Here is a 24,685-nt window from a genome sequence, read left to right on the forward strand (position 1 = left end):
GCTCCCACTGGGAGGGATGGACAGAGTCTTGCACAGGGGTGCCAAGACATTGCTGGAGTTTGCTGGAGACTAAATGGAAAATCCCTTTTGCAGATCCCATCCTCAGTAACACTGGCAACCAGAGTTTCCCTATCGAGACGTCAAAGCCAGGGTTCAGAGGTGTCTCAGTAGTGTAAACCTGGCTGAGATTGGAGATAAGGTCAAACAAAGGAGAAACCAAAAGTCTCTGTAGAGACAGGGGCTGTGGCAAAGCAGAGGCTGGCTGGGAGGAGGCTGCACCTCTCCTGGGTAGAGTGTCCCTCCAGCTCCAAAGGTGGGTTCCTGGGAGAGGAATGAGTTTATGGATGCCTGGCTGGCCAAAGGGACCATGTACAGGCAGAGTGGGAGAGATCACTGATGCAGAAGGGCTGTGACCACCTCATCCTGCTCTGTCTGAGCCCAGACCAAGGCTGGCAAAGGCATTTTGGGAAGAGCACGACCAACCCTTTTTTGCTCCTTGCTTTTAGTTCAGCTTCCCGTGGTCCAGGAGAGAGGCAAGGCAGGAGGAGGATGCAGAGCCCCTCATGCTGTGGGCAGCAGTGCCAGCAGCACGGCTCGAGGCGTTTGCCGTGTGCGCGGCGGCGGCGGCTGGGAACACAATGCAGGGCTTCTTCTGCGCCGCGCTTTCCGGGCTCGCTGCAGCTGTGCAGCTTGGATGTTAGTGTTTAAACAAGCTGGTATTACACAGGAAATGGCCACCTCCACAGGCCCCCGCAGGCTTGTAACATGGGGTCATTGTGCTTGATATTAATCACCAGGCCCCCGGTGAGGATGGCGGCTCACGCCGGAGCCCCGCGCGGGGATTCGGTGAGCATCAGGCTCACCCTGGCATCTCTGCCCTCCCTACGCTTCTCTGCCTGCCTTTTGCCTTGTGGTGATGCCCATGTGGGCATCATCCCTGCCAGGAGCCCTCCCCAGCCTCGGCCCCGGGGCTGTGGTCCAGCTCTCGCCGCTGCCTGGCCGGGCCGTGTCCGTCGGCGTTGCAGCTGGGCTGCGCTCACACTGACAGCTACATTAAACCTGGAATCCTGAGGCAATAAAAAAGAAATTAACTCTTATTTTTTTTTCCTGTCCTAGTGGAATAAGCAAATGTAAATGTGTCTGTGGGGAAGCGAATGAACCCCCGTTCCGAGGAAAGACCTCGCGCTCACCCCCTTCTCGCTTCCTCGGTTAAAAGCTCTGGGAGCCTCGTCCCTGTACCTGGGAACTGTGCCTGGGCTCTGTGTCACTAACTGGGGGCCTCCCTCCACACAGGGACGGTGAAGCCGTGGCACTGGGAGTGCACAGAGCTCCCAGGCACCTGGGCTCTGCACAGAGGCTCCAGCATTGCTGTGCCGTGGGGTGACAAAAGCCAGGAATGCCTGGGGGTGGCCCCGAGGTGCTCCTGGGCAGAGCAGTGGGGAGAAGGAGGCTGACAGGGCTCACAGGTGGTGTGTGACCTTCCAGGGCAAGTGCATGTCCCAGCAGGAGATTCACAGAACTGTAGGTGTCAGTGGGAGCCGTTTGTCCTCGCTGGCTTTGCCAGCAGTAGCAGCTGGTGAATGATCTTTGTGGTGGCAGTGATGGGAGATGTGCTGCAGAGGAGGAGCTGCACCCGAGGGGATGGCAGAAAATGAGCAGAACTGATTTCTGCAGTGCTGCCTCTGCCATCACAGGAGAAAACCAGGGAAAAATGCCAGCACTACATCTTTCCTGGCTTTCTGAAGGCTCTGCAGGGTGCTGCTGGGGTAGCAGTGCAGTGAGAACTGGCTACCCAGGGAGCCAGCACAGTCTGAGGTTTGACTGAAGTGAGCCCAGGGTGGGAATCTGTCACATCCAGGGCAAATGGGAGATGTGGCAAGGCACTGTCAAGCTGTAGGTGAAGGATGAAGTGACAAGGGCAGCTCTCACACTCAGGGGTGCTGAGGGGTGCCCTGCCTGGCAGTGCTGCCTGGGGGGAAAGGGAGCTGCTGGGCTGGGTGCCTGCAAGGGCATTAGCAGTGCCAGCTCAGTGACTGTTCCTGTGGCATTTTCTGACTTTAGATGCCAAGCCCTGTGGAAAGAGATGCTGCCTGTACTTGATCTGTGCTGATACCCTTCCCACCACCACCCTGGCCATGCCGTGAATCCCAGTACAGCCCAGCATCCTGCCATTGCCCTCTGCCTCCCTCTCCCCCTCATTGTCATCATCATCCCTTGCTTGCAGCTCTGTTTTTTGAGAATATGGGTGAGCTCTCTGCAATCTGCTCTCCTCCATCACAGCCCCATGCACCTGGCTGTCCCAGCCCCCTGGAAATATCCCCTGCATCCCTGCCTGTCCTCAACACCCCAGTGCTCTCATTCCCCAGCAGTTTTGGGCACTTTTCCCATTCCTCTCCCTGCTGATGCCTCTGCACCTCCTTCATCCCAGCAAGCCCTCATGGCCATGGGGCCCCACCAGTGCTATGTGACTGGCCTCAGGCAGCCAGGCCCAGTTGCCAGCAGGGCACTGGGGGAGGCTGAGCCTCCCAAGCCCTGTGCATCTCCCATGGGCAGAGCTCGCCTTGGAGGTGGCCCAGAGCAGCCCTATCACATCCGGTGCTTGTCTCTGCAGCCTGGGCCGGAGGATAAACTATCAGGGCTGTGGGGCAGTGGATCATTCCTCTTATTATTTTCTTCTTTTGCAGATAGGGGTCGTGGAAAGTTCAGTTCCTTTTAACCCTCGCAGCTCTGTTTATTTTCCAGCTGGTAGCACAAACGCAGCGTTTCCCATTACATCACAAAGGGCCTCGGACAGATCCCTCCGAAAAACGTGTTGCAACTGTTTATTTTTTTCCATATTTAAACATTTCTGACAGCCAGACCTGGCTGAGCCAAGCGATGGAGCTTTGTGAATGAACCCAGCTCCTGGTGTCTGTGACCAGAGGATTTTGAAGGACCTCTCCTCCTCTGCAGGACGTGGGCTAGGGCTGGCTCGGGGACGTGGGCGACTCTGCGTTACATGTGTGCTGATTACGTGCCGGGCTTTGATTAATGGCTCCTCATTCTGCCTGGCTCCCAGGACGCTCTTGAAAACAAGATGTTTCATTTCAGTGTGCTTTCCTGGTACATTGATTCCCGTAAATAACCCAGTGCAGACTCTGTCCACCTGGAGCAGTTCAAAGAGCAGGGGGCCTCCCTCCAGCCCTGGGCTGCCTCGGCCCACACCGGTCACTGCTGCACCCCTGGGGATGCTGCATTCCCTGTGCTGTTCTCCAGAGGTGTGGGCTGGAGGAGCAGCCTACCAGAAGCATATCAGCCCCAGTTTCCCCTATTTCCTATTTAAATCCCAGTTTACATCCTGAAAAAAACCCAATCTGAGTGTTTGTAGAAACAGGAGGGAGAAATGCAGTGTGAGGGAGCCTGGTCAGCTGTAGTATCCCTATGCTTGCTGCTTGTTTCCCTGCTTTCTCCCCACTGGCTCTCTCTGTGGTGCTGGGCCCTCCCTGGGTAGTGCTCAGCCGTGGGGATATGTGATGGGCATGCATGAAAAGCAGTCCAGGGCTCCATGTTTGCACCCTGGGCATCACTGCCACTCTGGGAACGTGAGACATGGCAGAGGCAGCTTTGCAGTCACTCCTGAGAGTGGAAAGCAAAACACAGCTTTAACCCCCCATGGCTGGAGTTTGATTGTGAAAATCTGTGAGCTGCAGAGCGTGGCTGCAGCGGGTGGTCACAGCAGATAAGAGCTGTGTGAAGGAGAGGATGCTCAGGGCTGGGCATTGGAGCCCTCCAAGAGCCCGACAGCCATGCAGGTGTTCACTCTGTCCTTCCAGCAGGCTTTAAAATCGAGTAACAAGCATTTGGAGGAATCCTGCTGTGCTCCTGGGCTGGGCAGAGCACCGGGCAGGACATCCCAGGAGCTGTGTCCGTGCAGGGGGACAGTGCTGGGGTCAGTGCTGTGGGTGAGGGGCGGGGTCGGGGTCGGGGTCGGGTCGGTGCCAGCACAGCTGTGCCGGGGGCAGGGCAGCAGCAGTGCCGGGCTGGCCTCGCCTCACCTCTCTGGTATTCGCTGCAGCAGTGCAGGCAACTCCCAACGCATTCCAGCCCTGAATTGCTCACGTCTCTCCTCGTTCTCCCAGGGTCTCAGTAGATGTGTGGGCGACGCTGGCTGACTTCTGTAACATACTGACCACAGTGAATCAGTCGGAGGTGCCCTTGTACAAGGACCCAGATGACGACCTTGCCCTGCTCAGCCTGGAAGAGGATCGGCTGCTCTCGGGCTTCGTTCCCCTGCTGGTCGCCCCCCAGGAGCCCTGCTACGTGGAGAGGACCTCGGACAAGGTCAGCACTAGGCCAAACATCCCCCCTCGATTCCTCCAGACTTTTATTCTTGGGAAGTTTTCTGTGCAAACGGAACACGATTAAGTCATTGAGAAGGGTGTTAAGGGAAAATATCGACCTTTCAGCCGCTGACATCCAGCTCTGTGTCATGAAAACCCCTCTCGACTTCCTCTGGTGTGTGTGTGCTCGCTGGCATGTTGTATATACGATCATTTCCTCACTTGTTTAAATAGTGCAGCTTGTGTTGGCAGAGCTCTCGGTGCACTCCAAATGGTTTGCATCATGCTTAAAGCACCCTCCCCCTCCCCCCGGCCACAAAACTCTGCCTTAGGAAGGCAGCCAGGACTTTTTTCCTTCTCTAAAGAGGAGAGTGATAAATAGGTGACTAGAGAGAAGCAGACACCATGTGTTAACGTACAAAAGGCTTTTAGGAATATGAAGCATTCCCCACTGCCCGCTCTCTATTTTCCTTTCTTTGCTCTAGGAGCCCATTCTAGGCTGAACTTTCCTTTGGCTGTTTGTTTTTAGAATAATGAAATCAGTTCCCTTGTTGATGTGGGGTTTTGGGCCTGCTCTCTGCCACCACCTGACCAGGAGGGATCTGGGGGCTTCACTTGGAGAGTGTGTCTGAACCTGGTGGGGGATGGAGGAGGCACAATGGCATTTGTTTTGCACGCCCTTGGAGGCATGGCAGGATGAGAGTGGCTCTCAACAGTTTCCTGCTCCGAGGCAGAGCTGCAGTTCCAAAAACGTGGCTCATCTGGGAAGCTGCAGTGTCCCCTCCCTGAGGGCTTGGTGCTCCAGGAGGAGAAGTGAGGATGCAGAGCAGGTTTCTGTGGAGAGCCTGCGTGTGACAATGGCAAGGTGCCTTTCCCTGTGCCACTTCTTCTTCATGACATTGTCCTGAAATGATGGTGAGAAATTCAGGACCTTTCTCACAGAGGGATCCAAAGGTGCAGATTTCTGTTTCAGTTCTCTGTCTGCCTCAACCTGTGCTCACAGCACTGCCTGCAGCACAGGAGCACAGGTTCCCAGTAAAACCAGGAGCCCTCTCAGTTTGGGGAACCAGCCTAGTCCAGGAAGTGTCTGTGGAAACATGAACTTTCAAGGCTTTATTTGACAGTTAAAATAAGAAGCATGCAGTTGCCATTGCTGCCCTAAGGTTTGCCCAGTGTCTGTGGTGGCCCCAGGGGGGTTCTGCTGGGGACAATCCAAGTGTCCCTATACAGAAATTCTTTTCCCAACAGCCACAAACCAGAGCCCCCAGCAGGCAGGTGAGATGGCTGAGCAACTCTGGTGTCCTGTAACTTGTTGGGAGGGGGTTGGTATTCCCTGGACTCTGCCTCCTCTAACCACACACCAGTTTATGTGGAGTGCCATCTACCTGCCCTGCCAAGCACTTGCACTCATCTTTTTGTCTCTGTCCTGCAGCTACACCTGAGCTATCAAGTTGAATTCTCCCTGTCTCAGCTCCCTTTGTTTCTGGTGCTTTGTAAAGAAACTGCACAACTCCACAGGTGGGGGTTGGTGCCCTCACAGCTCAGCACCAGCCACCCAAGAATTCAGGAATATCAGGCATGGTGTTATCTCAGTCCTGCTGAAAAAGCAGGACTGATCCCAGAGGGAAACAGCCAGGCCTGGCAGTGCCTGTACCTCTTTATTTTTTTCTGACCAGTGTTTTTATTGATGGTCAAGACAGGTGAAACAGCAGGTGTGCATGTTCACTGTGCAGAGAGCAGAGGACACCTGAGAGGATGGAAGGGAGGACAGTGAATTAGAAAAGAGAGCTCAAAAGCCTGATTTCCAAGAAGGACCTGGGTGAGCTTTTTTAGCCTAAAGGAAATTCGGGGAAAAGGCAGAGAGGAGAACAAGGTGTCCTCCAGCTCCATGCTGAAAAGGACAGGAAGGAACAGACAGAAATTGCAGCAAAATAGATTTAGACAAAACTTCAGGAAAGGCTTCATACCTTTGGGTCGTTCAGCACTTGAGAGCAGCCTCCTTAGTGAGTCTGCAGGAACTCTTCAGCCTTGGAGATTTTAAAAGCAGGCTGGGTGACTCTCAGGTACAGCTTGGGTTGAGGTAAACACCTTGGAATAGAAAGCAAAATGACCTCCTTGGATGATCCTACCCCATTTTCTGTGGTTTGGAAATGCTCTAGAAAGAGACTGGAGTGGCAGCTGCGTCAGTACAGTCAAGTGACTACCCTGTTCCACAAATGTTATCCCTCTTCAGCATTAATGAAGGAATTACTGGACTCTGCAGGAGTGGGGTGATGCAGAAGGCACTGCAGAGCCAGCCAGGGCTGAGAGGCACTACCCACATGGGAGTGACTGCAAGCAAGATACAAAAAGGCACTTTCTAGCAAAATATCCCCCAACCCAACTTAAATTTGTGTGCCAACTCCACTCCACCATCTCCTTCTTGCCCTCCCTGTAACATGCAGAGACCAGATGAGTCCAACTCCTTGGCAGTTCATCAGTTCAAGGCCAGGTTGGACAGGGCTTGGAGCAGCCTTCTCTAGTAGAAGCTGTCCTGGGAGTTGGAACTGGATGGTCTTTAGGATCCATTCCAACCCAAACCATCCTGAGCCTATGGGATGAATCTCGAGCTGTTTGCAGTGGAAGGGTGGATGTCTGTGCTGAGCATGGTGCCATTTTGGGATCTGTATCCCTGAACCTCCAGCAGGCAATGGCAGTAGAACAACTCTCTCTGGCACTGATTTTTTTTCCCATAGTGATTTTTCATTGCTTTTTAGCAGGAGTTATTTTTTGCACCCAATTTCATCTTGTTGTGTACTCAGTCTTGGCCCAGTTTTCAATCCAAATTCTTTGCTGGAGAGGCAATGAGAATGTACTGCTCTTTATATGGCACAATGTGAATATCTTGTAGGTTTTGGTGTGCCAGAGTGACTCTGGGTCCCTTTTCTACCACTTGCATGGCTAGGAAGAGGCAGTTGGCTTTTACTACAAGGATATCTCACCTTGCTTGCTAATGCTCCAAATTCTATTACCCTCTAGCTTCTTAATTAATTCATAACATTTCAGAGGAAAATAATCTGTTGAAAGGCAGAACTGGAGGGAATTGTTGGGTTCTTTACTCTAGTAAGAGTTGTTTTGTAAGCTATATAGGACAAACACTGTGCTTCCCACTCCTTTTTGTTCTCCACGTCCCATTTAGCAGATGGAGTGCAGAATTCAGCCAGAGTTTCTCAGTAAGTTTTTGAGCATTTGGCCTGGCTCTTATTTTGAGTGAAAACGTTCTGACTCCGTTCGCTGCCATGAAACCGCGCGTTCGAATTCCTGCTGGAGCCAGTGGGACACTTAGAGCTTCCCATCGTCTCTTGCACTGTCATTGGAGCTGTAACCAACAAAAGCTGGCTCTGGGGTGAGCAGAGCTCGGTGTTGTTTTCCTGGGTGTGTGTGTTGGGCACATCTCCACTGCAGCTTGTGTGATGGAACACCACCGACCGTACCAGTCAGCAGCAAACTATGCAGCCTGGTGCCTGAGCTGTCAGCTGTGTCTGCAGCCTCTGCAGCCCAAGGAGACACTGCCAGGACCTCCCTCACCCAGCCCTGTACTCGAGGCAAGGGCAGGGAGCAGCAGCATGGCTGAGTTAAGGTGGGGAAGGGGGAAGGTGGCAACTGTGGAGTCATGGTGCTGGTGATGGAAACCACTTGGGTCACGTTGAGGTTAAAGAGAGTCCTGGTGATGGTGCATGGGTGCAGCCCTGGGAACCTGGGGCACGTCCTGGATTCCTCAGCTCTTGCTGGATGCTGTTGTCTCGGGAGCATCCTGCTCTGCAGTGACCCCATGGAGCTCATGGCAAAGCTGGAAGAGGGCTGCAGATATCCCTGATGTGGAGCAGAGCAGAGAGGTTCTCCTCTCTGCAGGCGTGGATTATCCACATCCCTGCAAGCTCTTCATGGGCTCAGTGTGTGCATCCCCCAGGCCCGTGGCTGCAGCACACCCTCTGCCACATGCCCCAGCCATGGGCAGATGTGGAGGAGAAAGTGTTAATGTCCCTTCCCACAATAAACCTCTCTGCATGGGGGGTCCTGAAACCTGAGCCTGTCTCTCCTCCCCCAGCCCTGACACACGTTAATAAAAGGTTTTTAAACGCCAATAAAAAGGCAGCAGCCCCAGCTCACCAGGTCCGGGGCCCAGGGTCCTTGGGAAGGCACTTCACAAATGTGTTTTTTGCATTTTCAGGCTTTTGGCTGGTGAATAAGATTGAGGAGAAATACTCCTTCCCCTGATAACAATACAGTGAGACGCAGGATCAGCAGTGTGTGGATTAAAACCAGACGGTGCATGATTAATACATGTGCTTATAGGGCCAGTCACCGTGGTTCCCTCCTCTCAAACTGAAAGGCACTTTTTTCCCTTTCCCTCATGTGCATGCTCATGTGTGGAGTGGACTGTCTCAGATACTCACCACTCAACTGGTCTCAACCCTGTCTCACCTCACCAGGCAAATGAAAGCTCTAAAATGCGAGGCTCTGAAAATTAATTAGCAGTATTTTACTGCCAGACCTACAAGCTGGGTATTGCGTGGCTCCTCCAGCTCCAGGGTGGCCACTGAGCTTCCCACACTTGGTGCTGTTCCTTGTTTCACTCACCTGTCAGTGCAGATAGCCTAAATCCCAAGCTTTATTCTCTTTAGAATTCCCAAATCCCCTTCCTCTGCACTGTCCAGCCCAGGTGGATAGTTCAAATGTCACCCTCTCTCTAGTTGCCCCAACATGCTCTAGGTTGGCAGTAGCCTTTGGATTAGCTGTTTAGGAGCTAATTATTATTTAGACTTGGGCTAAAATTAGTCCTGTCTTGTTATTCACTTCACTTATTTATGGTATTTCAGTCTTCCTAAGACTCTCAGAGATCTCTTGGCAGCATGTAGTCATGTCTGATGCTTCTTGGAAAGGGAGCCCCAGGTTTAAAAGCCCAGGAGGAGTAGCTGTTGGAGTGACTGGGCTCTGTCATGCCTCTAAATACCAGGCTTTTTGTCCTTTCTGAGACCTAATGACTCCTGCAATGCCAGGGATTAAATCCACCTTGGAGTGGCCACACTACAGTAATTTTGGGAGAACTTTTTGCAAGGCATCAGAGAAAAGGTAGCAAGACCAGGGCTCTGAGAGCACAAACACTTTGTAAGCAGAGAGAAAACCCCAGTGAATAAATGTAACTGTTTTCTCAGCATCCTTTCCATATTCCCATTCCATAGCCTTGGAGCATCTCCCTCCAGCTGGCAGGCAAATGCTCTCAGCCCATGAGAGTGAGAGCTTCCAGCTTGGAGTTTGGTCCAGGGAGGAAAAGGGAAACTGTGAGCAGAGATCGGAGCCCCAAGGAGGAGAGTCCAGTGAGGAGTCATCCTTGAAAAACTCCTTCCATTCCTGCCTGCCTGGGTTTCCAAACAAGCCGTGAAAGATCCCTGCCACAGGCAGCCCTGCTCAGAGCAGGGACTTGGCAGGAGCTGGCAGCCCCGAGGCGGCAGAGTAAGAGATGTTTACATTTTCTGACCAGTATCTGAACTCCATCCCAGCCTCGACCTTCCCTTTCATGTGGTGCCTTTGGATTGTAAAAGGCAATTAAACTAAATTATGGGCCATGTTGGAAGATGATGTCACGGGGTGATGGAGGAGAGGCTGGATTTTTATGCCACCATGAAGGTAGCGTGGGGAACATCACCTGCTTTGAACTCCTCAGCTGTCCTTGGCATCACCTTGAACCACGAGTGCCAGGGGCTGTGTGGGCACCTTGGGAGCCTCTCTCTGCCTTTGCCAGGTGCTGTTAGCACAGTGGGAAGTGCCAGGCTCAGTCCATGTCCCCAGGTCTGGGTGGCAGAGGCAAAGCTGGTGTCTGTTGTGCTGTTTTAAATGCAGCATCATAGAAATGGGCACAAGTCCTGTCCAGTGACTGCTGCAACATCTCCTAGATCTTCCAGAGAAGAATCCTGTTCAATTATTTTTTTGGTCTCCATTTTTCCTCTAAGCTTTTTTAGCTAAGAGAGTTCTGAGGATATTCTTAAAATTGAGTTTCTGCAGCTGAAGGCGAAGGGAACCGATGGCAAACAAGCACTAGCACAGCACGAGGATGCTGAATCCAGCACTGGAGAAATCTGCAATGTGGAATAATAGTTCAGCCTCTTGAAGGGGGGGGTGGGTTAAAAAGAAGAAGAAAAAAAAAAAACCTGCAATAAATCTAGGGAGTGGAATCTGCGGGAAATGATCCCATCTGGAAAACTCCAGTGCTGGTGCTGCTGAAGGCTTAAGGAGCGATGCAGATCACAAAAAGCAAAGCCTGCAGTCTGAGGATGACAGGCTGCTTAATTGATGTCCATTGCAACTGGTACTCTGCCAGTTTATGTTGGCCACCTGCCAGCGTGCTGTAATTTTGGGGCCAGGTGTGAAGCATTTCTGTTCCATCTTGTTCCCAAGCACCTACAGAAGCCTCACACATCTCACTCGAGGCTGCAGCCCTGTAGGAAACAGCTGTACAGGTATAGGTGAAAGGAAATGTCACAGCTGGGCTGGGAGCCCTCCCCCATGCCTTGCCCAGGGCTGTGTTTGGGGGGCCACCCCCTCCCCTCCGCCCCCACACCGGGTTTGGGGAGGTGGTCACTGTCACAGGCACACCTGCCTGTCTGTCAGCAAGGTGCTTTGAACATCAGGGAGCTGCTGGGAAGAATGTACAGGTCAGAAAGCCCCTCTTCAAAGAGGAGCCCACGGTGGTGTGTGTCAGTTCTGGGAATGGGGAATCCAGCCCGGGAGAGCCCCGGATGCTGCCAAGCTGGGGAAGCTGTGGCCATCTCCACTGGTTTTTTCTCCCTCGTGAAACCACAAGGAAATTTCCAACAGCAGGTCTTGTAGAAAGCACAAACCCTTGATTCTGGAAGGCTGAGAACCCTTCAGGATCCTCAGCAAGTTGTCACCAGAACCAGTTTCAGTTGCTGTTAAAAACATGCATTATTTCCCAGTTAAATTTGCTTTGTTTCAGTTTCCAATAATTGCATTTTGCTGTAGGTTGGGAAGTCGTGGGTTGCTGCTCTAACTCTGATATGTAAATGTGTTCCCAAGTCCCCCCAGTTCCCCATCCTGTCTGAATAGATGGAGTGAGAGGCAGGACTGTCTCAGGCATGGTTTGGATCTCCTGAGCTGCTCGCCTGGTGTGTTTGGGCTGTGATTGTCCAGGCTCCACATGCTGCTCCTCAGGAGGAGGTGACACTGTGCTGTCCCACTCTCCTCTGTACCCATGGACACTCCCAGTGCCCTGCAGCCTTTGCTCCTTCCTGCAGGCACAATTTGGCATTAGCTGTGTTAAACAGCACGGGGTTTGTTCCTAAGTAAGTGACTGAGAAATTCCAAGTTTTTGCCTGTTACTGAGCTGCTCTCTTGAAAGCTGAGGAGGGTTTGAGCTGGTGTCTAATCTGTTGGCTTTATCAGGAGAGTTTTTCTTTGTCCAGGTCACTGAACCTATTGTTAAGCAGCATAAGCCCCAGCAAGCTTCCCTGCAGCCCCGCCAGCACTGCCCTCCTGTTTACACTGACATTTTAAGACCTCTGCTGACCAGATTTTAATCCAGACCGTATCCTGTGCACTGCAGTCTCTGGGGCATAGGAGCTTTTCACGTCCTCTCGCCCCAGCCCAGCGCTGGGGGCTGTGAAACAGGGCTGGAGGCAGCAGGAGTTCAAAGCCAAGCATGAGCAGGTCCTGCCCTAGCCCTGGGCAGGCAGGGTGGTGAGGGGGAGCAGATCTCACAGCAGCCCCCCTGTGCAGAGCTGGGGTCCTGCTGCTTTGGCCTGTCCCCAGGCTGAGGACTGTGTGTGGGAACTGCAGTCGCACTTTGAGGTGAGGAACCACCTGCCAACGTGTTAAAATCCAGTTACACGTGTTCTCTTCACCTCCCCTGTCAGTGAGAGGCAGTGAGAGTGGCTTTGTGGTCTGGGCACAGCTTGCAGGGAAGTACAAGGTGCTGCCTTCCAGGCAGCCCCATCTCCTGCAGAGGGGAAGCAGGGAGGGAATAACCAGCAGCTGGTGGAAATAACCTTCCCTGTCCCTGAAATGCCTCTTTCCTGGCATAGGGAGGGAAGGATAGCTACCACAGTGCCTGGGAGTGGCCTGTGATGTTTCCATGCCTTCCTCCCCAGCCTTGGATGCTCCTCTGCCTCTCCTCCAGGCTCATCTTGGACAGGGAGCTTCAACCACAGCGTGAGCTCCAAGTGAATCAGGGTGTGAGCTGTGCACGTGCCCCAGCACGTGTCGAATCCTCAGCCAGCCCTGCACAGCTTGGCTCTGCTGTCAGCTGAAGGCTCTTTTAAAGTGTTTTCTGGAAGTGAGATGGGATCATCAGCTCGAGGCAGAGCCTGACAGGATAAATCAGCCTTGTCCCATGCCTGGGGTTGGATCTTTCCGTGCGGATCAGATGACGCTCGTTGTCCAACGTCCTCACTTGTGTCATGGTCAGGCCAGGTTTGTGTAAGGAGATGGGAAACTTGCTTGTTTTTGTCCTAAAAGCTGCTTCCAGAGGTTCAGCACAGATTCTTGGGAAACGGGAAATGTCCTATTCAAGAAACTCGCTGACCGTGTGTTCCTGGAGTTGGGAATAGTGGAGTGACCTAGGAAAGGAGAGTCACAGCATGTGCAGCACCTCCTTGGAGTGCACCCTTCGCTTCCCTTGGGATTTTGCAGTGGGAAATGGCCTTGTTTCTGCTGTCCCAGCACCTAAATTGCACAAAACCTGCCACCTCTTGGCAGGACATGAGGCCCAGAGAGTGCACAGCTCTGGCTGTGCTGAGTTATTGTCACAGCTTTAGTGTGCTTGGAATGACATATTAGAGCCCAGACCTCGTGGAATTTGCTGATTAGTCTATAAGTGTATTGAAAGGCCTCATTAAAGCACCATTAATGCTGGATCCTCTCCCAATGAGCCATCTCTTATTGCTACCCAGAGAAACTCTGAGGAAATGGGAAGGCTTCTCTGGCTGGCTGAGCTGTCCCTGGGCATGAAGCGTGGTCTGAGACAATCTTTGTGCTGCTCAGGTGTTAATGTGGTGCTTTGGATCACATGAGAGGTCCCTGGGACTCGGGGTTGCATCTTTGCCTCACACTTTGCCAGCTGGATACACTGCCACTTCTCAGACTCTTCTTTCTGGTACTAAACTCAGTCCTTGACCTGGCTCAGCTTTGGAGGGACCCTCTTTCATGGCACAGATTTGTCTTTGCCCAGCTGAAATGCTTCAATCCCATCTGAAGGCGAGGACGGCTGTGGTATCCACCAAGGCAGCTATGGGAAGGACCTCAGGAAACCCCAAAAAAGACCCAATTAATAACTCCTCATTGTTATCCTGAATAAGAAAGATCCACGTCCTGCAGAGCTTGCCAAAGAAGTGGACGGGGTGGAATGCAGGGAGTGGTCAGCCCAAATAACAGATGGGGATCTACTCTGTCTCTATGGGAGACGGAAGGTGACCTCTTGTCATTGAGCTTGGAGTCTGCTCCCCACGTTGCTGCTCCCAGCTGAAGCTTGTGTTGTTTTTGTGGATGCCAAATCCGTTTGCCAGCTCTGGGCTGGGGCTGGGCGAGGTTGGAGAGCCCAGCTCCCATGGCAGGACAGAGCTGTCACCCTCAGTGCCCTCCTGCTGTCACATCCCAAACCTGAGAGAGAAGAAGACACCACCATAACCTTATTTATTATTGGTTTTTTTTTCTCAAAGTCATTGAAGTCAAAGCACTTCCCAGGCATTAATGAATGTATCTCCACAACACGTTGTGACAGAAGGAAAAGCAATTTCCTTGTTAGGGATTGGCAGCAGAGGTACACAGGGCTGAGGGACTGAGCTGGTCCCACAGGAAGCCTTGGCTTCAGGATGAGAACAAACCCCTGATACCCAGGATTTCAGGCCACTGCCTGAGCCCCAGGCCACCCCTGTCCCTTAGGAAGACAAGGGGGTACTAAGGGAAGGTTCATTGGGAAGCATTAAAATTCTTCCAAAAAACAGACCCCACATGAGCAGCTTGACTGCTGCTGGCCTGGCTGTATCTGTGGTGGGACATGAAAAATGCTGGATATTTAATCCAGCAGATAATTTAATAACATTTTCCCCCATAACATATTTGCATATATTTCCTTAAACATAAGGTAAAAGGCATAATTTATTTAAATTAACAAAATTTGCCTTAACATTTTACATTACCAGCATTTTACATAAAGCATTTTATCCACCATATGTAACAAATATTTGTCTATATGTTTATATATTATGAACAGTGACAACTGCAGTTCTTATTTAAAGTTGTTTTCATTGATTTATTTTTTTTACTTTCCCCAAATTTCATTGTACTTGGAATAGGTAGATGCACATGTAAACACAAGCTCTCAGTATGAAGACAAATGTGTTTTCTGAGGAGTTACTGCCTGTGAACAACAGAGCAGATTCACATTCTGGTTCCTTATTTATCTTAAGCATAAACGATGTGATGTTTATTATAGCAGCCATTATTAGGGAAGGAAGGAGATTTATGTCCATGCAGAGAAAAAGATGGAGTTTGCTGTCCTTCCAGAGCTGTGTCACTTCACCTGATACCTGTTCCATGTGTGATTCCCATGGAAAAGTGGTTCTGGAGCTGGTGCAGTGACCTCCCAGCTGTCGGTGACGTGCCACATGTCTGGTGCTGAGGTCACTTCTGAAGATCATTTTTGTGCTCTTAAGTCACCCAGATGCTTCTTGAACTTGCACCCATTGCCAGTTTTTATTATTAGCTCCCTCTAGTACCAGTAACTTTTTTTTAGTTCTAATGAGCAGAGATTTAATCAGCAGTGATCTGAGCTTTGCAGAAGCCTCGTGGGTGAAATGCTCTCATCAGTCCAGGCCATGGGAGCTGAATTTGCTCAGCACTTGCCTGTTTTCACACTCATAACTGTAACTTCCATGTGGACATGAGCATCCTCACCAATTTCCCTGTGGCTGGAGTTAGTGAATGTCCTGATGTGGGGAAGGAGAGATACTCCTGCTTTGGGAAGTATGGTATACCTGCTAAACATGCCTTTATTCCTGGGAATATCTGGCCCTGTGGAGGTGGCAAAGCCCTCACCACAGCCACACATTGCTCCACAACATCCTCACCTTTCCAGGATAAAATCCACCACTTTGGAGAATGGTTTATTTAAATGAGTTTATTTTTATATGAGTTTTTTTGGTGCAGAATGAAGCATCTTGGCGTGGTAAAGTGTGAGGACAGAAGAGAATTTGCTGGAAATTCTGAGAGACTTAGCATGCATGTGCTAATGGGATATAATTTCCACCCTGCCATGTCTCTCCTCACACAGACTGAAGGGCATGGGCTGTTCCTGCTGGTGATGAAATCCAGGGCAGCCTGGTGAGGAAAAGGAAGCCTGGCAGCCTGTAACATCTCAGAGATGCCCCATCCTGTCTTGGGCAGTGCCACCCATTCCTGCTGGCACCTCTCTCCTCCTGGAGCTTGTTCCCTCAGGCAGGATTCCCACTTTTCAGCTCTTCCCAGATTTCACCTCGGTTTCCCCCTTTTTAATAGGAATGTTTGGCCTCTTGCACTCGGGCTCGGGGAGGAGCAGCTTGTTTCTGTAGCTGGCCTGGTGCCAGATGTCATCACTTCAGGCAGTGCCACGCTGCACATCTTCAGCAGTTTGAAATGGAGAGACAGAGAGAGACAGATAAGATCAGCAGCTTTAGGTGATGGCATTGTTTCAAATAAACCATGCATGACCCAAAGCTTCCACTTCAAATGGGGAATGAAATTGCTTCATCCTTTGACAGCTTGCTCCATGAAAGAAATTTATCTTCACTTAATTGCTTTAGATCCCAAGAGGCTGTGTACAGTAATTTCTAGGAGATAATTATATCAAATTAAAAAAAATATGTGACTATCCAACTGCTGAGCATGAATGCAGTGGCCAGAGAACAGGGAGGAAAGAGGCACCACAGCTGAGCCCTGCTCTCAGTATCCCTCTCCTCCTGGTCCACAGGCACTTGGAGAGCACAGGAGAGTCTGTCTGCAAGGCATGACGAGCTGGGAGCTGGGGATTCTGCTCTCCCAGAGCATCTTGAGGAGCAGGGAAGCCTTTGCTTCCCTGCTGGGGCATGGCAGGGATGTGTGTCACCCCTGCCTTGTCCCTTGTGGGCAGAACACCTCGCCAGGAGAGCTTGGCAGTGCCTCCATCCGGTTCCTTCTCCCACATGGATCTACAGTAGAGCTGAGGAACAAGAAAGCTTGTTGATTTAAAAACATGTATATTTAGAAGCAGAGTGTAAACTTCCTGCCCAGGCTGGGATTGGATTCTTGACTATGTTTGAGTTTCCAGTTTTCATTTCCTTTGCCCTCATACTTAACATTGTGTATCTCCCAGAGTGTGCCCCAGACTAATCTCTCTCTAACCCTCCCTTGCCCTGCATTTTTCTGCCATTATTTGCACATCAGTTCCAACTCTTCCAGGAAGCTGCATATCTCCTGATTGTCACTCCATGCCACAGCTTAGCCTGGGCTCCTGCAGGTCTCCTGTGTCCCTCTGGAAGTGACCTCAGACCCCAGCCAGCAGCAGATCCAAGCTGGGGACTGCAGCAGGAACAGAACTGCTGGCAGTTGCCATCCCTCAGAGAAAGATGGGCTCTTGGCACGGGTTTGAAATCCTGAAGGGACATTCATTCCTCTTGTTAGCTCATGGGAAAGAGTCACTGACCAGTCCCAGCAGGGGTAAATCCATCCTCTAAGTCTTCTCTTTCTGTCCTTCACATCAGGCTTCACGCCCTTCCTGACTGCTCCCTGTGACAGCTCCTGCCCTGCCACTGCCTTTACAGCCCATCTCCTGGGGACAAAGAGAAAGTTGTTCCCCCCCAGGGCTGTGACAATTTTTGTGTGTGATCCTGCGTGGGCTTTGAAAGAGTTGACAACAATCCTGAGCCAGAAGTGAGCTCCTCCCCAGCCCTGTGAAGTGCAGGCTGGTTTTTGAAGTGTGCTGCAGCTTCAGCTGTTCCCAGGAAGTCTGCAGGGGAACCGTGTTTGTACTAACAAGGTAAAGTCCCCCTGTGTTTCTGGAGGGGATCTGCTCAATGGGCTCTTTGATGTCATCTCAGTTTTTGGACTTACATCAAGTAAATCTGAAAAAGAAAAGAAATGTTTTGGCTTAGCACAGAACATTTGCACCTGAGCAAGATGACCTGTGGCTGTGCTGGTGTCTAAGGGAGAAATCCATGGCCACCAATAGAGCTGTGGCCTGGAGCAGGGAGATGGAGGCTTCTGCTCCCAAAAGCTGCCTGGATTGTCTCAAGTGGTGGGAGAGTTGTCACATGTCAAATGTTTCCTTCCCCCTGTGCTAATCAAGGTGCTGCTGATGGTCAATTTTGTACCACCCTGGGTGATGACAGAACTGGATAGTTGTGCCACACTGAACAGCCTCTCCCATCTCCTTGTGGCTCTAAAGCCTGAGAAATGTTATGTTGGCATGACTGCCCCTAAATATCCTCATAATTCATGTGTTGTCTCCTAGTTCAGACCTCACAGTGCTGCCATGAGGCTTATATTGAATCATGGGAGTGTTCATTTACAAGGGGGTTGGACCCACATGATCTTTAAGGTCCTTTCCAACCCAAACCATTCTGAAATTCTTGGTCCTGGCTACCCAAGCTCCCTGCTCCCAGCTCCCTGGCAGGTCACACATCCTGATCTTCAACTCAAGCTTGTTGTTACTTTTTTTTTTGGTATGAAATGTCCTGACAAAGCTTGGCACATCACAATGGGTAGCAGCTTCCACTGCTCTCCCTGACAGCCTCTGCAGCTCAAATTGCCTTTATCCTTTTGTGTCTTTCTGGGAATGGCAGAAACTGGCAGAAGAGCATTTAAGAGATGGAGTATCCAAGGAGCTCATCTGGCTGGAAGCTGCTGCTCACTGCAAAGTTGGCATTTTTGTTTCAGAGGCCACGAGTGAACGAGTTAATGATGATCCCAGGTGGCTTCAGACTTTGCCTCTTGCCACCCCTTCCTGTTCCCCCAGGATCTCAGATGGTGGCGGGAGATGAAGTAAAATTCTAGAGTTTATTGTAAAGTTCATCCCTCTCCCTAAATCATGCTGGAACTTGTGTGTGCTGTGTTGGCAGCTTCAAGGGGATGCTACCTGGTAATTAATTAGTTGTCAAGAGACAGCCCAGAGCTTCCAAGTCTTTATATTCTTGCTAATAGAAATTGCTCTGATTACATTTTCCCCCTTGGCTGGAGGGATGAGGAGCAGGAGTGATGGTCCATGGGCAGCTGGAGCATGCCTGCCTGGCCTTTGTTGGGACTCCTGTGAGCATGCTAGCACTTGCTGCCATGAGCACAAACCCTGAGGGAGCCTCTCCTGAGCCAAGGCTTTGCCAGCCTTTTCTGCTCATGTTTCTCATCACACACTTCCCCTGCCTTTGCAGGTGAGCCCTGCCATGATTTCCCTTCAGCTGCTCCTCGGGGTCTTCCCTTGGCATCACTGGTCCCTTCCCCTGCCCAGACAGAGGTGCTTTGCATGAGCTTTTAGAGCCCCTTTTCTGGGCTAAGCTTAGAGAAGCAATTGGTGTCTACAGAGGTTCCTGGTGCTTTCCCTCAGCCTCATTTCTGTTTCCTTTTCATTTTTATCTCCATGTTTCTGCAGTTAGTTGTCAGCAGATTTAGGTTTTTACCTGCAGTGTGTGGCCAGGGAGTGAGAGGTGCCTGGATTTTGGGCTCAATCAGGCAAGGCACTGGTCCTTAGCTGGGCTACTTTCTCCAATGGTTTGTTAAAGAATTTCAATTTTTTTGTGCATTAGTTTATGTTTTTACCATATTTTTTGTAGATTTTCTCTGCTAACTTCTGACAATTCCTCCTCTCCTCCTCTCTGGCCAGGATCTGTGTGTCCCCCAGCAGCCTGACATCTTGAGCAGTCTCAAAATTAAAATATTGGAGCAGAACTCTATTATCAATCCTTATGCTTCCCTGGTCAGCACCACCACCTTGGGGGCAGCAGTGCATGACACACCAGCTCTTTGGGAGGTGTCACTCCTCCCTCTGCAGCAGGTCATTTTCTGTTTCAGTGATGTGCCTAAAACCAAACCTTCCCGTGGCTCCAGCTGGGCAGGAGCTGTTGGGCTCAGCACTGGGGAGAGAAGCAGAATAAACCTGCACTCATGGCAAGTGCAGAGCCCAGCCCAGGGGTGCTGCTGCTCCCTGCTGCCCTGGGGAGCAGCTCTGCCCTGGCTGATCCCAGGAAGGCTCCTGGCCTTTGGGGTGGCTCTGCCGGATGCTCTCACGCCTGCCGGGGCTGTGCCTGCCCTTCCCACCCCCAGGGAGCCACCAGGGCTCCGACCCACCTGACACAGCTGCTTCTGCAGACATATGGTCCCTTCTCTTTGTGTTTGGTTTGGTGTGGGAGGGCTCCACGCTGAACTCCTGGAGCTTTCAAGCCATTGTTAGTGCTGACCCGGCCTCGCAGCAGCCGTGGCAGTTTTACAGGCATGGCCCCATCCCTAACAAAGGCAATTAGGATGCTATTCTGTTGGAGCTTTGGGGATGAGAGATTTCTAGTGTCTGGAAGGAGCAGTCTAGAAAGGGCATAATCTAATGCAGAAGATGAAGACAAAGGCATTTTGGAGGCAGGATGTGGGGAAAACGGGGGCATGAGATGCTCAGAAGGCAGAGCTGCTGCAGGATTGGGGGTGTCCAGCAGCTCGGGGTGCAAGGGTGGAGTGACCAGAAGAGGAGCAGAGATGCTGCTTTGGGCAGGTACAGGGTGATGTTTCTGCTGTGGTGGGGTGAAGGGAAAAGGGCTGGGGGGAAGGGGAAAAGTTGGGTGCTCTGTCCTTGGGCAGGAAATGGTGGTTCTGGTGAGAAAAGTGGGGTGGAAAAAGCCCCAAGGTGTGACAGCCAGTACAATGTGACCCTGCAGAGTAGTGAGCAAAGGAGATGGAGGTGACAGTTGGGACAGGAGTGTCAGAGGGCTGTTAGTGATCCTGGAGGAGGCACAGGAGGGCTGGGGGAGCAGCAGGGGGTCCCCAGGGCCACCAGCACCGTGTGGTTTGGTGCAGCTCACCCAGGGCGAGTCCGGAGGCCGTTCCCAGTCACAGGGCTCGAGTTGCATTTCTTGCTGCTGGCTCCTTCCTCGCTTGGCTTTTCCAGCATCTGATCTGAGTGTTTGTTTGCTTCCAGTGATTTCAGTTGTTTTCTATTTTAGCTCCTGACCCCGGGTGCCTGGGCTGGGGCAGGCAGGCACCGTTTGAAAGCCGCCACTTGGCGGCAATAACTGTTCGAGCCGTGGAGCAGCACCCATCTAACCCCTCTTTTCACACACTCGGAGCTTCCCAAACATTAACCTTTGGATTAAAATTTTCCATGCTTGGTCTCTCCCCAGATGTGATGTCTGAGCTTTGGTTTGGGTTCATGTTTTTCCTGTTTGCTGGATTCGTATTATGGGAGAATGAAAGAAATACTTTTCCCATTTACAAAAAAAAAAAAAAAAAAAAAAAAAAAAATTATAGTCTTCATTTATTTGGGTTTTTTTTTTTTTTTCATTCGGGGATTCACCAAAAATGGTTGAAGTTTGAAGCTGAAAATAATTAGTTTGGCTGCAGCAGGCTGTTGTCACAGCACTCAGGGAAGTGCAGCAGCTCCAGATGTGTGACAGCGTGGGTACCACCAGCACAGCCTGCACAGCCCACTCCAGGTATGTGCAGGCACTGCCAGCAGAGCCAGGAGAGCCTTGCTGTGAGTCAGCCTGAGTAACTCCAGATCTGGAAGAGGGCGTCTGGCTTTTTGTTTTTTAGAAAAGAGAGGGGAAAAAAAGTTGTTTTTCAGGCTCAGCGTGCAGGCGGCCGATGCGCCGGGGCTGCGCAGGCTCCCGGGCTGGGGTGAGTCAGCCCAGGGCTCATCACTGCACCATTCCCAGCCCCCTGCTCCCACTGCAGCTCATGGCACAGGAGTGACGTGCTGGGGACACGGCCATGGGAGCCCCAAGGCCCCTGTGTAGCGTGGCTGTCACTGCTCTCCTTTGCAGGACAACCTGCCTCGTTTCACCTGATACCACCAAGTGGCTGCACCGTTCCTTTTCCTCGCAGCCAAACACTCAGATCCCACTCTTGACATCTTCGTGTCCACCTTGGACAATGCTCTGCGTTTCCCTGTGTTGATTTTTTTTTATTTTTATTTTTTTGCTGGCTGCTGCACCCCTCCTTTGTGCTCCAAGTCTGCTCACTGCTCATCGGGTGGGGACCTGTGCTGCTCACACCAGCGCTTGTAATGTCTGGCCTGCAGCTCTGCCAGAGGCCAGAATTGGCTCTGAGTGCACGGCTGGATCGGGAGGATGGTGTTAGATGGAGGGTGGAGTGAGTGAATACCCCTCTCTTCCTACTGTGCTTTCAGGAAATGTCTCTAATGCAGCTGTAAGTGTGAATGAAGTCAAAAGGATGGATTGGTGCCCCTGCTCCAGCCCACCCCACTTGTCCCCACCCTATTGTTCTGCTTCAGCTCCTCTGTTTCAGGGCAGGGGCCCTGCTCTGCACTCAGCATCCCACTCCCGAGAGGAGGAGCTCTCCCGAAAACAAAGACACAGCGAGTAGCTTTCCTTTCCCCACCAAGCCAACGTTCCAATTCCTCCTTCCCTTCCCTTCCCTTCCTTAGGTGTGTTTGCAGCTCTTGGCCCAGCTGGAAGCAAGCAACTGCAAGACTCAGGCTATTAATCACTTGCCAGAAGAGCTGAGTATTGAGTATAAGTAGCAAAACTGTGCTTGCTGCTTCCTTAAAGCCAAGCAGGATTCACATGGGCCAGAGCTCAGGGCTGGTGCCCAAAGTGACCTCCCTGCTAGGCTGAGGGAGCATGTCCTGCCTGGAGCAGCCCCTCCTGGAAGAGGACATGGGCTCTCAGGCACAAGAACGTCATCGGGAGTCCCCTAAGTGGCAGCATTTCACTGTAAAGCAAAACAGAGCGTGTGTCCCTCCCTGAAGTGGCTGCTGGAAATGGTGTGAGCTGCTTCCCGCCCTGCCCCGAGCCCGGAGCGCGCTGCCAGCGCGGTTCTTGCGGCGGGGGGGAAATGCCTCTGTTGGTAACATCTCTGGGGCTGTGGTGTCGCAGCCAGCCGAGCTGTGGTGGCATTTTTCTGGTGTTATTCCATTGCCTGCTGGATCCCCACCCTCTGTTTTCAAGGGAATTCAACGCTGGCCCCGGCGGAGCAGTCGGAGGAGCTCCTCCCTGCACGTGGCAGCCCCGCGAGCTGCCCTTTCACCAGGGCTTTGTTAGTTCAAAGCAGAGCTGCTTCTCTTTCCTCTTCCAAAGCTGAGGAGAGGCAGAGTGCCCTGAGCTTCCCAGCAGCATCCAGGGCTGGTGAGGTGTGTGAGCAGCACCGTGGCACTGATATTGCTCCATCTGGTTTGTGGTTTGTGGAGCAGAGATTTCTCATCCCGTGGCTCTGACTCAGGTATCTCTTTCCTCTGATGTGGGCAGCATCACTGGAGCTTTTGCCCTGGGCATGGTGTTTTTTTGTGCCCCCAAGGGGTGGTCAGAGTTGTGGTGCCACAGCTGGTCAGTGCTCTGGATCCCTGGGATGGGAAAAGCAGCGTTGCAAGAGCAGCATCTCTGTGTTCTAAAGTTCCCCTAAAACTGGTGGGATGAGCATCCAGTTTGTGCCCTAGACTAAAACGTCTGAAGGAAATGAAATACACACACAGCTTGACTCAAGCCAGTGCATGCACTTTAACTCAGATTTTGGGCTGCTGCTGGGTGTCAGCTCAAGGATCCTTAGCTCTCTGCTCCCCATCCAGTTCCAAACAGCAAAACCAAATTCCTTTGGCACTGGATGCTTAGGAGGGATCTTTTATGGTATTTCCTTGGCTGCAGTTTCCTGGCCAAACAGCCTTGCCTGAATTCAATACTGTTGTGCCACTGGCACTAACCACTCTGACCAGTTTACCTAGAGAGGGATCCCAGTTCAGCAGGTTGGGATTATCACCCACTGAGAATTGCTGGTGTTTGAGGAAGTGAAAACCCCCATGGGGAGGCTGCGAGCAGTGGCCAGGTGGGAGCTGTGCTGCTTTAGGAGGTTTTAGCGGTTCTCATTAAAACAGTCTCCTGTAGACTCAGTTTCCTAAAAGAAGAGGAGAAAATTCCAAATGCTTTCATCCCAGTTCAAGTATCCACCAGGGCAGGGAACTGTGGAAGTTACGGTGGGATCTCAGATGACATTCTCTGGAAAGAAAACTTAATAGAGTGCAAGTATGAAGTGCTCAGGCCAGAGCAGCTGTGCCCTCTGCAAGGGCTTGGCCAGTGCTTGCACCTCTCCCTCGCCTGTGCTGGGTAAGGAGGGGCAGAGAGGGGGAAATCAGGGGTCTGCTGGAGGAGCCCCTCCACTTTGGAAGCCTTTGGCACCTCCGTGAGATATTTAAATGACAGACAGACATATAGGGATCTGTAAATACTCATTTGGTGCCAACTAAACCGCAAAGAAGATACAGCATTTGTGGTCCAAGGAAGTTTAAATATTTGTGGTCAAACTTAAAATTCGACATAAAACTCTCATCTGCGATGGAAGGCAGCCAGGAACTGCATGGAGAACGTATAAGCTGTGTAAACTCACAGAAATGGCTTCCCAGCCAGCTCTGCCAGGACCAGGCAGAATATTCCAGCTCTTGCCTCTCTGCCTGAAGCAGAGGTGACACTGGAAGGGCAAGAGATGGATGGTGCAGGCTGGGCAGGTGGGGGCTGTCAGGGTGAGCTCTGATTTGCACTTTTTTAATGTTATTTTTATATTGCAGACTGCCATCCCTGCTCCCCCATTCCTGTGTTGTCATGTTTTTCCTCCCACCACCCAGCTTCCCTCTGTCACAGCATTCTGTGACACTGCTGCTTTGTCCTGTGGGACAGCAATCTCTGAGTTACCCTGTGGGTGAAATCATGGGGCAGTTTCTCGTTGTCTCCATGGGGAAGTCCTTGGGGAAGAGTTTGTGCTGTTGGTGAATCTTCAGGGTTTCCTCCCTGAGAGCCCTCAGCAGGGCCAGCTCCATCCTGCCACCGCTCCAGAGACACATTCTGGAGCAGGGAGGGGGCCAGATAACCACAGCCTGGACTGGGCTCCTGCTCTTTTTTCCCCCTCCACATATCCTGCAGAAAGGGCTCTGTCTCAGGGCGCTGTCGCAAGAGCGCCCTGAGATGTGTAATCGAGCTGTTGGATTGAACATTCATCAGCTGCATTTCCCGAATTCCAGGAGAGACAGATCCCAGTCCTGGCACAGCAACACAGTCTCTGGTCACCAGTGTGGCCCCATGAGCAGATGTACCCGAAAAACCCCCGGGGTGGAGAGGTGTGGGGGTGGCCCTGCCTTGTCCCCAGCGCCAGCGTCGGTGCAGTGG

At 51.7% G+C, this 24,685-nt stretch overlaps 1 protein-coding gene across 2 annotated transcripts in view; it reads left to right on the forward strand.

Annotated features, from left to right (window-relative positions):
* Positions 1-24,685, forward strand: part of SMG6 (SMG6 nonsense mediated mRNA decay factor) — a 103,935-nt gene that overhangs the window by 55,043 nt on the left and 24,207 nt on the right. For both annotated transcript variants that reach the window (XM_079324819.1, XM_079324820.1), the window contains exon 13: positions 4,119-4,320. In XM_079324819.1, coding sequence (XP_079180945.1) covers positions 4,119-4,320 — 202 coding nt within the window. The remainder of the gene's footprint in view (positions 1-4,118; positions 4,321-24,685) is intronic.

The sequence above is a fragment of the Erithacus rubecula genome (assembly GCF_903797595.1).
Source record: "Erithacus rubecula genome assembly, chromosome: 22".
In the NCBI taxonomy this organism is placed as follows: Eukaryota; Metazoa; Chordata; class Aves; order Passeriformes; family Muscicapidae; genus Erithacus; species Erithacus rubecula.